Here is a 14,332-nt window from a genome sequence, read left to right as displayed (position 1 = left end):
TAAAATCAGTAAGCCCAGGGGAGACTTATTTGTTTTTTGCAGCTGCAGAGCTAACAGTGTTAGTGTTAGCAGCAAGCAACAAGCAGGCATGGGAGTTTGGACATTTATTGTTGCACTCACAGCTTGAACAGAATATTCTGTGTGCTCATCCTTTGAGCTATTGCCCACTATTTCTCCTCTCTCCCTGTTTTTGCATACATGTATGACGCACTCGGACCTCCAGTCTCCTCCTCGCTCTCTTTCAGCTGGTCACAAACAGAATGCCACCTCTTTTACGGCATAGAGACTGTCTGTACAGCTCTCCTTATCCTGTGCACTCCAGAGCTGTTTCTCTGCTGTTCACATGGTATAAAACAGCATGAAATAGCTATTCCCAAATCTCACACCCTAATTTGACTTCCTCTCTCTCAACTGGCTGGGCTTGACCTGCCCCACATAATTTGGAAACAATCTTTTGGTCTGACTTTGTCATTAGGGGTACATCAAAGCTAACAGAGCAGTCTGCCCACACAATCCTGAGAAGAGATCCAATCAGCTACAGTATGTAAAAGGGTAATCGTAGAAATGTTGGTGAGGGAGAAACTTTGAGAAACCATCATACTAGTTTTGTGCCAGTGAACTGAATGATACACAGTCAAGTGCAGGTTAATCTCACTCCCTCCCTCTCAACTGGCTGGGCTTGACCTGCTCCACATAAATACAAATTGGAAACAATTTTTGGGTCTGACTTTGTCATTAGAGGTAGAGCAAAGCTAAATGAGCAGTCTGCTGTACCCACGCAGTCCTGTGAAGAGATCTAACCAGCTACGGTATGTAAAAGGGTCATTGTGTAAGTGTTGGAGAGGATCAGACTTTGACAAACCATCATTCTAGCTTAGTTCCAGTGGACTAAATGGTCCAATTTAAGTCAAACCTTGGCTCTTTTAGAGTGTGTTGGAGTTTAAAAGACAGACATTTTCTTGGCAGAAAGGATGAGTTGTGTTGTTGGAAATGTACAAACCAATGTTTTGGTTGCATTTTCTATTTGAGGGAGTTGTAAGGAAGTCTTACCCTGTGCTACATCACTTTTGGTAATATTTTAACAATCATCTCCTGCCAAGTCTCATACATTTATTGGGAGCTATATTCATTTGTTCAAATAGCCCTCTTTAAAGTATAAAGACTGCTGCTGCTGTTTAAAAATGACCCTTTTTACTTTAATTTTGCTAATGCAGCAAAGAGATGGAAGATGGTTTACATTTTTACTTCAAAAGTGAACAATTTAATCAAGCCTATTTTGTTGAAATGGGGCATAAATTAATGTTTTTTTCTTGTCTCAGCAGACTGGTTTGTCATGGTTTACATTATTAATAAGAAAAAACTTTTATATTTAGACATTTTGATAATAGATGATATTCAGAAGTTAGGATTAAGAAGTATCTCTTAAGACCTAGTGCTCATTACGCCACTGCATGAAATTATTTTTATCTGTAGCTTTAAGGTCATTCCATCCTACAAAAACATGTCATCACCTTTTGAACTGCAATAAGTTAATCTATCAACACTTAATCCATTTCCTTTTCCTACTTGCTGACTTGCAATATAGTAAGTCAATAGTGATTTTTATGGGGTTATCCATGGCAACAGCGATTCAAACATGAAGCCATGGTGTTGTTTGTCATTATGTCCATAAATTTCAACCAGTATGCTTCAATTGCCTGTAGCCATTCAGGAGGTTAATGTAGCATAGCATCATGTTTCTTAATGTGTTTGGCTCCCTGCTGCTCAAAGACAGCAGATGAAAATTAAAACACTGGCCAAATCACTGCCTTGGAATAATTATGTTGGTAATTTCTGTCTGATGTACCTGTTAAATAAATAAACAGAGCTAATCTCGGTTGGAAATAAAGACACAATCATCCAGCTTTTCTGAATGATAATAGAAATAACTTAATTGGCCATGCAGAAAGGGCTAGATGTTAAAAAACAAAAGCAACATCTTGGTATTTTTTTAGTCGAAGCAGGATGCATGATATGTATGTATATGTATCATTTTTGCTGCTGGTCATTGCCAACATATAGATGAAAAAAAGATTCCAGAGCAGGAATAAACAACTATAAGTTAAAACACTGCTTGAATATGATAAAATTAAACTGATAATTTTATTTTATAATAATAAATATGCCAATGGCAGCTGGGATAGGCTTCAGCCCCCCCGCGACCCCAAACGGGATACTGTAAAACACCAAATAATCGCCGGGTCCCAATGAACCGCCGGGTGTGGCAGTACATTTTGACAAATAAACGCCTGTTCCAAATAAATGCCGGGTGTAATTTATTTACAGCTCCGATATGTGACTGAGATGAGAATCATATAGAATCAACTCCCAACTCCCCCTCCCTTCCTGTTCTTCTCCCTGTTTGAGCTCCGTAGCTCCGCCCCTCTCTTTACGTGCCTCCTCACAGGTGAGAATGCCCGCTAAATTTAATATTCACGGTGGCAAAGTGCTCGTGGAGTGATTTAACTCTGCTTTTCCACTGAAATCAATGGCCGAATCACAGGCAAGAAAACACTTCATCTCATCATGAACAAATTCTACACAGGACCGAACACCACCGTTGAATCAACTTCTCACTGAACTGAGATATGGAAGCTACAGCGGTCAATAGGAACGCTCCCTCTGACCTGAGCCTGATTGGCTGCGAGTACTAGCCTCCTCATTGGCTGAGGCACCCCCATCCCTTGCTCGTTTTCTCAAGTGAGATAGCAGCGCCATGCCCTGGTGCAGCCAAAAAATAAAAAGTACGACATTAACTTTAAACTGTCTGTCGTCAACTTTGTGTTTGTTTAGTTCCTTACCAGTATTAAAGTGTGTAGAGAGTGTTGGCTTGACAGAAGAAGACAAAAGTATAACTATGGTACTTTAATCTTGTCTTAAAAATGTAAAAGTGATATTCATACTGGTGTAAATAAATAGTTTTACTAAATTCACCATATTTTTCCAATTTTTGCTAAGCAAGATTTTTGTGAGAAAGGAATTAAATGCCTGTTCCAAATAGCCGCCTGGTCCCAGATAAACACCTGGTCTGCTCAGGGATTGAGACAAATAAACGTCCGGGTTATTATTTGGTGTTTTACGGTAAGCAGTATAGAAAATAGATGGATGGATAATAGATATGGAAGAATAAATATTTAAAATAGATTATCTCATGTTAAATAAATATATTACTGTTTTTGGTTCTTCTTTGCTTACTGGGCATTAGACTTTGCATATTTTTAAAAAATCCATATTTAGCTTAAACTCTACTGATACACACAGTAGTCTTACCCTTTAATGTATATTGATATGACAGATGTGAATCTTCCCACATCCCACAACTTGAGTTAATTACAGTTGGTAGGTCACAGCTTGATACTGAAATCATTTTTTATTTAAACTGATTCTTTATTGACAATGCATTTCCTATTTTTGATAAAGAGCTGCTTGTTTTAGGATATACCACATATACTGCTGTGCATTGAGGAGCTGTAAATAATTATTTGACATAAAAAACAAAAAATTCAAGCAAATGCATTTTTAGCCTATTTGTAGTGTGATTATCACCGTTATTATGTAAATACACAGAGGAAACCCTGCATCAAGCAAGAACAGCACACATTGTTGCTCTTACTGTGCCTACAAGGAAAGCCTGAGGCAGGGGGAGAAGTAGCAAAAACCAAGAGCAGAGAAGGCGTCAGTGACAACAGAATACGATTGATGAAGTCGGAAGCAGAATAAAGGAGGAGCTGGGGTGGAGGAGGGCTGCAGAAAGCAGAAGACAGAGCAGTAATAGTTTGCCAAGCTATAGCAGTTTAAATACGGCACCACGAACGTGATTAACCAATTGCATGTTCAGAAGCCTATCAGCTGGCTGTCAGCTGATAAGGGGTTGCTTGAGGTCAGCTGATCTCAATTAAATGGCGGCACTGGACTCCATGGCTTGCCTGAACTAATGCTGTATGCTCAATAAATCAGATATACTTGTCAGTGAGAAAATGACAATCATAAATCTAAAGCCTATGTTGACAGTGCTGTCAGAGAGCAGGTGTTACTGTTTGTTAAGTCACCATGTTAACTGGTAACTTTCAGCTGAATATGTCAGAGGTGGGTTACAACATACTTAAAAAATAAAACATTGTCCATTATGTCTAAAATATACTTTGCAGATATGAACATAATAAAAACTAAACAAAATAACTCTTTAAGTTTTCAAAATATGTTGCTACAACAACCAAAGAGGCATTTAATACAAAGTCTCCAGCAAATGTGGTAACTTGTTAAATGGCAACACCAGTCTTTGGAGTACATCTTAAAACCTGGATATCTTGCCATGCCCTATGCAAAAACAAAACAAAACAAAAAATCCAACTTTTGTGTGATTATTTGTACCATTTTGCCCAATTCCATCTGCTTTTTTAAAAAATCTTGCCCAGCTGAAGCACTGCAAACCTTTTTTACCTTCCCACTTAAACGGATTCTCTGCTCTCTGCCTTCTCTTTGTCTGCCTCGTGTGGGTATTTAAACCTCTGTAAGCACTTTTGTCCGTCATGCTAGATATGGAGGCGTTAGGCAACATAAACAGCTTACTCCTTCATGTTGTGGATTCTTCTCAGTGTGTTACTGTAGAGATAAGACACCTCAGACATTGTACATGAGAACAAAAAAAGGGAATAGCAAAGAGATGTGTGCAGTATGACCCTGAGCAGGGGCTTAGAATTAGTTTGTGTATGTAGGAAAGAGTGTGTTCTTGCACAATAGTGTACATCTATTTATCTGAGTGGGCACAGATTAGGCTATGTGTTTTTGTCTATCTAGGAAATTAATGTGGTTTTACAGAGCTGGATGAGAAAAGACAATCATATTTATGGTGGCATGTATCATTTAAACTTCAGTCCCTGCTGTCCTCTGGTATGTCTATATTAGGTGTCATTTCCTCCATTAGCAGTGTGCTCTATCATCCGTGAAACATTAACAACATACTGGGACCTCTTTCTCTTCCTCACTCTGGGCCATTCAAACACACTGAAGGGAATTTAATTGTAAATGAGATGTGTTATGGCTGTATTAGCTATAACTTCAGCCAACAACCATCACTCTGAGGCTGTTTTTCAGGCTGAATTTGACAGTGAAGCTAGTTAAAAAAAGACAGCGCTGCTAGTTCTGCCTGGCTAAAGCCTGGAAAGAGAAAACCACAGACTGCAGGGCCTCAAGGCAGAGAGCTGAGTGATGGTTTAGTGCTGTGTTCGCACACAAGCACACACACGTGTCAGCCAATCCGTGAAGGCAGGTCCTACTAAGAGCAGGTGGGAACCCCAGGATTTTGTAATGAGACCATCCTGATGGATCACTTGTCTCACAGCCTGTAGTGTTCCCCTCATCGAGAGGCCAACATCAGCAGGGGGGGAATGAGTTTTAAATCACCTGAGAAACCCCCCACTCTGACACAGCTTGTTTCCCAAGATGCTGTAGTGCAATGGAGAGGGTTCGGAGGTGATTTAGTGAATGTGAATCAAACCACGAATTCATCATGTTTATAAACTTTTATCAGTTCTTTCTTTGTTACTTTGCTTAATTTTGCAGCCTTGTTATAGGTAACTAAATGGAAGATAGACTGCAGTTATGCACAAAGAGCTGTCAAGTCCTATGGCAACTCAATCACTGTTCTTTAAATTTAAAAATTCAACCAATCACTCTAGCAGTAACAGCTCATTTAACCATAGCAATAAAGATGTTTAATGACCAGTGCATAGTCACACTAAAGGACTTAAATGTCAATCATATGACCTGAACCTCACATACAGCCACTTTCTGGCCTAATTCAAAACAAAAACCTCACCAGATCCCAGTTCTTATTGACACTATTGGACTTAATTGGAGCCTTATATCACGTCAGAGAGGGGACTTCTGTGTATGCAGAATCTGTGTTGCATGACTCTAAAGACACAGGAGGTCTCCCTGTTTGACTGAACTGCTAACTAATTACTGGTGTGAAGACAGTGTTGTATCAAAGTGAGTATTTGATCAGCCTGGCAAAGCCAATATGTAAAGACATCCCTGAAGAGACTTTTTCTGAAGGGTTTTTAAACAAAGGTTTTATAACACCTTTTAACTAAATGATATTACATAATATACACAGTAGAGTAATTAAGATCATTTTTATCTCTTATTTCACATAGAAGGTTTGCATGAAAATTAACATCTTTGGAAAAGGCATAATGAAATAGGCTTAATATTAAAAAGTAAAATTAAAGGTTAGGTCCAGTTTTTTCTCTTTTTCATAATGTATGGCTTAACTTGTTTTCTAAAACATTTTTATAAACAATGGTACAGATTGAAATGAAACATCTTTTTCGCTCTCTCTCTTTCCCCCACTCTCACACATCTCTGATTTAAATTAGCTTAAAAAACTTAAAATTGTCCTGTTAGGATTGCAAATCTGAGCTACACTTGACTGGCATCCTGTGTCATTAAAGGGCTTTTCAAGGTTTTTCACAGCTCAAACTAACCTGGCTTTAAGGGAACATTGTTTGTATTTTGATAGGCGGTGTTTAATTATGTTGGGATTCTGCTGAAACAATCTAAGTTCATTTTCCATTCATTTTTGTGTCTTTGACATTACAGCATAAAATGATTACAGTACTGAAGCATACAGACATGCTGGTGTTAAACTGTTGGTGGGGAGATGGACATAAACATAAAAGAGTCAGGCCATCCTCTATTAAGAATGTCTTTTTGCTGCCATCTCTTCTATTTCTCCCTTACCCACTTTGTCTCTGTATTTCTGTCAGAAGGCAGCACCTAACTCTATTCATTTGGCTGGCACCTCTTTCTCCTAATGCCAGCCTTGTAATAGCACTGGAGAACCATTTAAAATAGACTTACAGTTGAAATGCATTTAAAGCAGCCCCATTTAAGGAAAGAGGTTATTATTTTCAATAATTATGCTAGGTCCATATGCAGAGAGAGAGAGCATCTGTCTGCATTGATTATGAGCTGACTCTGCATTGATGCAGAATCATCCATGTCTGCATCATGATGCATAATGGAAAAGATTATTTTCAACACCATTTGAGCCAGGAACCTTCTAGCTGTGAGGTGACAGAGCTAAACACTGCACCAATATGCAGACATCAGATTTTTAGTGTATAGTTTTCCATTTCTGTCTCTTAAACAATTGGTCAAATGTATTTCTGTATTCAGTTCTCACACTTTTTTTCTCATTGATGCTTACTCTTTAATGGTTTAATAGTTTAGATATTTCACCCTGATCTTATTCTAGTGCCAGCTTGCCATAAATATTTGACCTATGTTTTTGGAGTGATTTACTGTTGCCACAAAAGAACAGGCAATTGAATGTCTTCCATCTTATTCTGGAAAATTTGAGAAAACTTTTCAGTTTTTCTTCTTTTAATAGACCAATGAACACTAATTGATAAGTCAATGAGTAACAGAGTATATAATATGTCATAAATGCATCATATTCTGTTTTTTTTTTCTCCTTTTCAGATATTTCGATGGCCGATTGCCAGCAAGCTGGATGGAAACGAGATGCTGGAGATCCAAGTGTACAACTACAGTAAAGTCTTTTCTAACAGGTAAGGTGTTCTTCTGCTGCCAGCTTGCCCTTTAAGCACATTTTCTGTATCACACTGAGCAGCATTCAGAGTAAACTGCTTGTGGTCTCACAGTCATCTACTTTGCTGTCACAGCCTGTGACCAATTGAGCCTGTCACACAGTGCGTGTTTCTCAGATTAAAGAGAATAAGCTTGTATTCCCTGAGTGCTTGTTTCTAAATTGACTCAATTGTGTGTGTAACAGACTGCAAACCACAAAGCTGGAGGTAATGAAACCACATTAGATCCTCAGTAATGGGCACATTTGTCACTTCACACTCTCCAAACAATCAGATCATGTAAAACAAACTGAGTGCAACAGGGATCACATGTTGAACTAGTCAGTGCTGTAGATATTTCAGTTTTTCTATAATGTTGGCTTGACTATTCTTCAGAAAATCTTCCTTGTGGGATTGGTGCACTTTTACTGAGTCAGATCCCAAGCTCCAGAGGATATTCTTTAATTGCATGCAGTAAATAGCTCTTTGAGTAATGACAAACATGTTCTTAAGCATGCACTGATGCTCAGGCCTTCTTCAAGTACACTGCCCAGCACTTCTAAGGAATCACTTGTGATGCTGATTTTGATAAGGACATGTGGAAGCTGGTTAATTTAGTATTTTCCCTATACTCCTCCTCTCTAAATTCTTCTTTGAGTGTTCCTTCATCTTCCTTGAAGTTGATTTATCCCCTCAGGTTAATTTGCCTTAATCTGGAAACAGCAAAACAAACAAGCAAACAAACATAAAACAGCAGTGTTGTTTCAGGAAGGCTTTCTGTCTCTGGTGTCTGAAATAAATCCAATCAGATCGTCACAGCTGCTGATTTTAAATAGACAGCCGGTTCATGTGTCCAGATTGAGGACACACTAGGTCGCCCACGCGGTCATTAAGGTTTAATAAGCTTGTGTGTTTGTGGGTGGTAATATATTGTATGTTAGTATGGCTTTGTGTTTTATCTGTTTGACTTGTCTCCCATTTGTGGATGCAGTCGTTAGAATGTGTGTATTGTAGATGGTGACACAGTCAATTACAATAAAAGTCCAGAGCTAAAAGCTGGTGGCAGGTGTGCAGACAGATGTTATATCAGTTCTACATCAAGGCAGGCGTCACTGTCACAATGATTTTCTGATGATAGTCGCTGGAAGAGGAAAACAGAAACAGGACAAGTGTTTCATTGCTTGGCATGTCAGCTCATAGAGTTTGCACAAAGCTAGTATGACAAACAGCACCAGGAAATTAGCAGGAGGAAATAAGCACCTGCCAACAGCCAATCCAAGGTACTTTTGAGCAGTGTCGGATGAATTTGCTTAACCTATCGGCCAGTGGGGCAGATACATAAAGCCTAACTTAAAAGAGCAATTTTGTGACTGAAAACAGCATGAGTGAAAACCTCTTTTTCTGCTTGTTCCTACTGACTATATGAGCAAAGCCTTGCAAACCTCCACACTCACTAACCAAGACACCCTGCCTCCTCCTCCCCGTGTCAGAGGTGCTGCCAAATGTTTGTTCTAGGGTGGTTTGACTCAGTATCATATGAGAGAAGCTCTCCTCTACAACCAGTGTATCTGCTAAAGATGTCTTCAAACTGGAGTCTTGCTTGCGCAAGTTAAAAGTAGTTAAAGCCTGAATTTTGGCAGGGGACAGCAGAAATTACACATGATTTAATACTAGTAAATATGATAACTCATAATGCAGGAAATTGCATATGAATTTATAGTGCCCCTGTTGATTATTTATGCACCGTCTCTCTTATGAATTAGCCTATAACTTGAATTCTATAAGCCGTGATTTTTATATTATACATATTCATTCTTGCTGCTTGTTAAAATATAGAGGCTGGGAGGCTGGCTTGATATTTTAATCTAACAGCCACAGTGGCAGGTAGACAATAAAAGTTAAATTCCAACCCTGTTGCAGACTCCTCTTCAGAATGAGAAACATTTGAATCAATTGTCCACCAGCTTGCTTTTTCTCCTTCTTGTCAACACACACATAAAAACATTCACATGCATTTGAGCAGGTAGGCAGTGAAGAGTGGAGGCGATTCTCTGACTTCGAAGTGTTTCCCTCCTTCACAGACTATATTTGAGCAGCCCTCTTGGTATTTCTGCAGACCATTTAGGCATTTTTATTGTCTTCATTCACATGAGAATGCCTTCTGTGATTGTTGTACTAGTCATCAGTAGATGTTTTTCTCTTTACTCCTCTGTACATGTTGAATCTGGCCAATCGGAAAGTATATCAATTGAGAATGTAAGCTGGGTTTGGGCGTTTTACCGTAAATTTAACGGAATTTTTTTTACAGTGTAGCAGCCCTAAAAACCAAGTGCCTTTTTTTGTTTCATGAGCATCTGCTTTAATGATTTAGACATTTTCTGACTTTGCACATTAACAGCTTAAAATTTTGTCTATGGGGGTGCGGGTGGCTGAGTGGTTGGGGCGCGTCCCATGTGCGCGGACGGCCCGGGTTCGGGTCCGGCCTGAGGCCTTTTGCTGCATGTCTCTTCCCTGCTCTCGTCCCTGTTTCTGGCTCTGTCCACTGTCCTCCTCTGTCGGGTGAAGGCACAAAAATGCCCAAAAATAAACCTTAAAAAAAAAAAAAAAAAATCGTATATAATGATACATCGTTATTAACCCCACAAAGCCATTGGATTGGCCAGATTCCTTGTCTGTCATCATGCAGCTCCATCTTGCAAAACTTTAGTCTTAAATGTTTGTGCCTGCTCTGAGAATATTTAGACTTACTAATGTCATTTGAGGAGAACAAGGCTGTAGCTGTGGTTGGGGTTCAGTTGGGGTTTAATGGCTGCCACTGAGGAAGTGATTAGATGTGATGTAGCTATAGCAATAGTTTTATCAGAATTGGACAGTATTACTAAAAGAAGAGCAGAGAACCAAACTGAAAGCTTTTCTTGGTGCAAAATATGTTTATACTCTTATCTATTATCTTAGACAAGAGTGTAATTCACCGACTGACTCCACTGATGGTGAACAACTATACTGGCATGCCCACTTTGTCATATGTTTTGGATTATCCCATTATGAATGTGACAGAAAAAATGTTTGTCCAATCATCCTTCAAGAATTTTTTTTTCAATGGTTCTGCCCTTCTCAAACACAGCGGTTGCCCAGATGGATGTGAAATTTATTATGCAATGGATATATAATCAATCAACTGGCAACAAACATTTTAACATTAGGGGTAATTTCTCTGAAGACTGAAGCATAATTTCTTGTTGAGGTAAAAAGTGTCTCGGGAGGTAAACAGGCTGCATGAATGCAGAGCACTACATCCCACGAAGTCATCCAGTTGAACTGGAGATTGCCCGTGTAATTGCCCCTGGCACTCTCAAACATTTGTGTGATGGCTAGTAACAGAGCCCAGCTGATCCTCTTTGATTTGTTTAATTTAATTACCAACATTCTCCTAAACTGATGACATTCGGGTAATTTTGGGCATGACTCTCCCTTCCCTTTCTGACAAAACTAAGCAAAGTTCTAATTTTTCTAAAGATTATGTTGGCAGATTTTCCTTTCTTGTAAGGTATGTTAAAGTCCCTATAAAGTGAAATCCAAACTTTGTGTCTTAATACACTAGATATGTTGGAATAAGTTTGCTATAAACATTGAATATAACATTTACCATTTGGTATCCTGTTTTTGAGGGGAGCTCTGGGTAAAAATAGTAAATTGTCATGTGAATGCTAAGAAAGCAAATTGAAAAACAAGCTGACTGCATTGCACTTTTTCCTTTGGCTTATGTTTACATTGAAAAAATGTTTTTTCTTTTATTGTTAATTATCAGTAAAAAGTGTTTTTTCTTGCCGTTCTAATCACATGTCTTAACTGGATTAATTCTATGTCCATTATAGATTTATAGAGGAGATCAAACAAAAAAAAAACAGGTTCTCTTGCATACAAGGACACTTATCCTCCACACATACACACAGACACACACACACACACACACCCACACACACACCTACACACACACCCACACAAAGCAGCAGTTGTTAAAGTGGGTAAATAATTCAAGGGGAGTCATAGTCATGTTGTTCTCACACCTGCTCTATATGTCCACATGCAGCATCATTACTAGGGAAACTGATCTGCTTCATCACTGTAGGCACAAACACACTGTAAGGCCAGTGTGTCACACCCTACGACCACAAGTGGGATCACATTACCACAACACAAAGAGGAAGCAATGATGCATGATGGTCTCTGCCGTAGAGGCATATAGACCTTGTTTTATTATCTGTTTCCCCGTGTGGCCCAGAGATATGCTTTTATATCCTGGATGCTCTGGAGTACACTGAGTGTGAGTTACTGAGCACTGGAGCAAAGAGGAGGTGATATGAATGTATGAATCAACCTGAGGTCAGTGATTCCCAGGAGGTCCTTGGAGGAATGCCAGGAGTCTTTGGATAAGATTTGGAATTTTTAGTGGTATTCTTTCATCAAACACTTTGAACAAGCTCAGAGCATGATACACAGTCTCCCAACAAATCCATCTTTCTTGTACAAATGCATCGAGATTTGTCAACAAAGCCTTTATGACATGCCAGCACATTTGGTCGTTATCCCTGTGAGACTAGAAAGGCAGTTATTTGGACAAACTGTAGGTTTCTGATCCTCTGATTTGTTTTCAAGGGATCTTTTCCTCTGGCAAATGCCAAAAATGCTCCAACAAGGATTATTAAATCAAAAATAAATATACATTTTAATAGGAATATGGCTTCAAGAATTCAAAAAGAAATGTAGGATTGTTCTTGGATTAGTGCAGCTAATTGTGCAACCTATTTATCTCTGTCCATATACTGTACTGCATATAAGTAGTTTTGTATCCTTGAGTGCAGCATCAGGACCGATGCCTGATATGCTGATTCTGTAGAGCCAGATATGAACATATTATGACGAGAGGGTGCAGCTGGTGAATAGTGAGGGGTTTTGCAAATGCCAGGTTATCACTGGATAGAATCTCTACCAGAGGCTGTGCAAGAGCTGCCTAAAACTGGAGGGATAAAACACATTTCCTGGTTGGAATGTCCTCTTTTTTTATATGTTTCTATTTAGATGCTCCTCACATTGATTTATATAGGCATTATACCTGCATTGAGAGTTACAGTGCTTTTTGTTTTTCAATTTATAATTTGTGCAATCACATAAAATAAGCAGCTGTACCCTTGTTTAGTTGATGTTTGAGGAGTGTGAGATGGATAAAGTTATTCCATTTCTGCTGCAGCTTCCTGATTGTTTGAGACCCTCCTGCAAAACCTATTATTAAACAGGACAAGAATGAATGAAGCCCGATTGTTTATAATATTAACTTTTTTCCAGTCATGAATACTAAAAAGTTTGTTTCTTCTAATCCTGTTCTGCAGATAGAATCAAAAAAACATCAGCCAGAAAAACAATGTGCACTTTAAAATGATGGCAGAATACTAACTATGTGTTCTCCTTTGAAAGCACGAAACACAGCAAAACTCTTCAAACACAATCCTTGCTGAGTTTCTTTTAAGAGCAAGAATACAATTTTAATACATTAGACTTTTATTTCTTTACTGTTTTATCTTTAAATTGGCTCAGAGTTGAAAAAGTTCCTTAGGAAGTGAGATAACACTGTTTTGAAATTAACACCTAAGCTTAAAACTATCTCTCCTTGCCTTTTCCTTCTGCTGATTCAGCACAAAAAATCAAGTATGTGTTTTTTTTTATTTGATTATCTTTATGATGATCTGTTTACTTACAAGCTGTTATTATTAAGCCTCAGGACTCATCCTGATTAAATAGCTTTTTTTATATTCTACACTTCATTAAAAATATAAAGCTATGTTATTCAAGTGGTGGCTAGATTTTCTCTGGGACCCATCCCGAATTGTTCCAGAAACAGTTATAATAACCAGGGCTCAAGTCAACACACGAAAATCATGTTTGACTGAAATTACACTCTCTCACCAATGATTTGATTGGCTGTTAAAGTATCAGTGCACCCTGGCTGGAAGTCAAGATTGTTTTTTATTGCCAATATCTGATATGCTGATATTTCCAGACTCATGTTAGCTGATACTGACATGATACTGATGTACAGGTGCATCTGAAAAACTCAGAATATCATGTAACATTTCCTTATTTATTGAGTTAATCTGTCACTATGGTTTGGTACACACAACCACAATCACAGGAAAGATTGCTGACTCGACACATGGCCAAAGAGCCCTCACTGACTTCTGTGGCTTCTGTGGCTTACCCTCCACAAGGGGGGTAAGCCACAGAAGGTCACTGCTGAAAGGGCAGGCTGTTCTCAGAGGCTTTATCAAAGCATATTCATGGAAAGTTGACTGGAAGAGAGAAGTGTGATAATAAAAGGTGCACAAGCAACACGGATGGGTTCAGACTTCAGAGGATTGTCAAACACACAGGTTCAAGAACTTAGAGGAACTTCACAAGGAGTGGACTGAGGCTGGAGTCAGTGGATCAAGAGCCAGCACACAAGTGTCATGTTGTTAGTGTGAAGTCAATCCTGATCTTCAGATGAAGTTGTAAGCTTCTCACCCACCTGGGCTAAGGAGATAAAGAATTGGACTGCTGCTTAGGGGCCCAAAATCCTGTTTGTAGATGAAAGTAAATTTAGCAATTCATTTGGAAATCAAGGTCCCAGAGTCTGGAGAAAGATCGGAGAGGCAGAGAATCGA

The 14,332-nt window shown here is 38.8% G+C and overlaps 1 protein-coding gene across 19 annotated transcripts in view; it reads left to right on the top strand.

Moving 5' to 3' along the window:
• Nucleotides 1-14,332, top strand: part of otofa (otoferlin a) — a 126,096-nt gene that overhangs the window by 24,899 nt on the left and 86,865 nt on the right. For all 19 annotated transcript variants that reach the window (XM_041804545.1, XM_041804538.1, XM_041804546.1 and 16 more), the window contains exon 3: nucleotides 7,528-7,616. In XM_041804545.1, the coding sequence (XP_041660479.1) occupies nucleotides 7,528-7,616 (89 nt within the window). The remainder of the gene's footprint in view (nucleotides 1-7,527; nucleotides 7,617-14,332) is intronic.

This window comes from Cheilinus undulatus, linkage group 14 (genome assembly GCF_018320785.1).
Source record: "Cheilinus undulatus linkage group 14, ASM1832078v1, whole genome shotgun sequence".
In the NCBI taxonomy this organism is placed as follows: domain Eukaryota; kingdom Metazoa; phylum Chordata; class Actinopteri; order Labriformes; family Labridae; genus Cheilinus; species Cheilinus undulatus.
The sequence above is the reverse complement of the archived record's forward strand: the minus strand, read 5'-3'. Positions and strand labels throughout refer to the sequence as shown.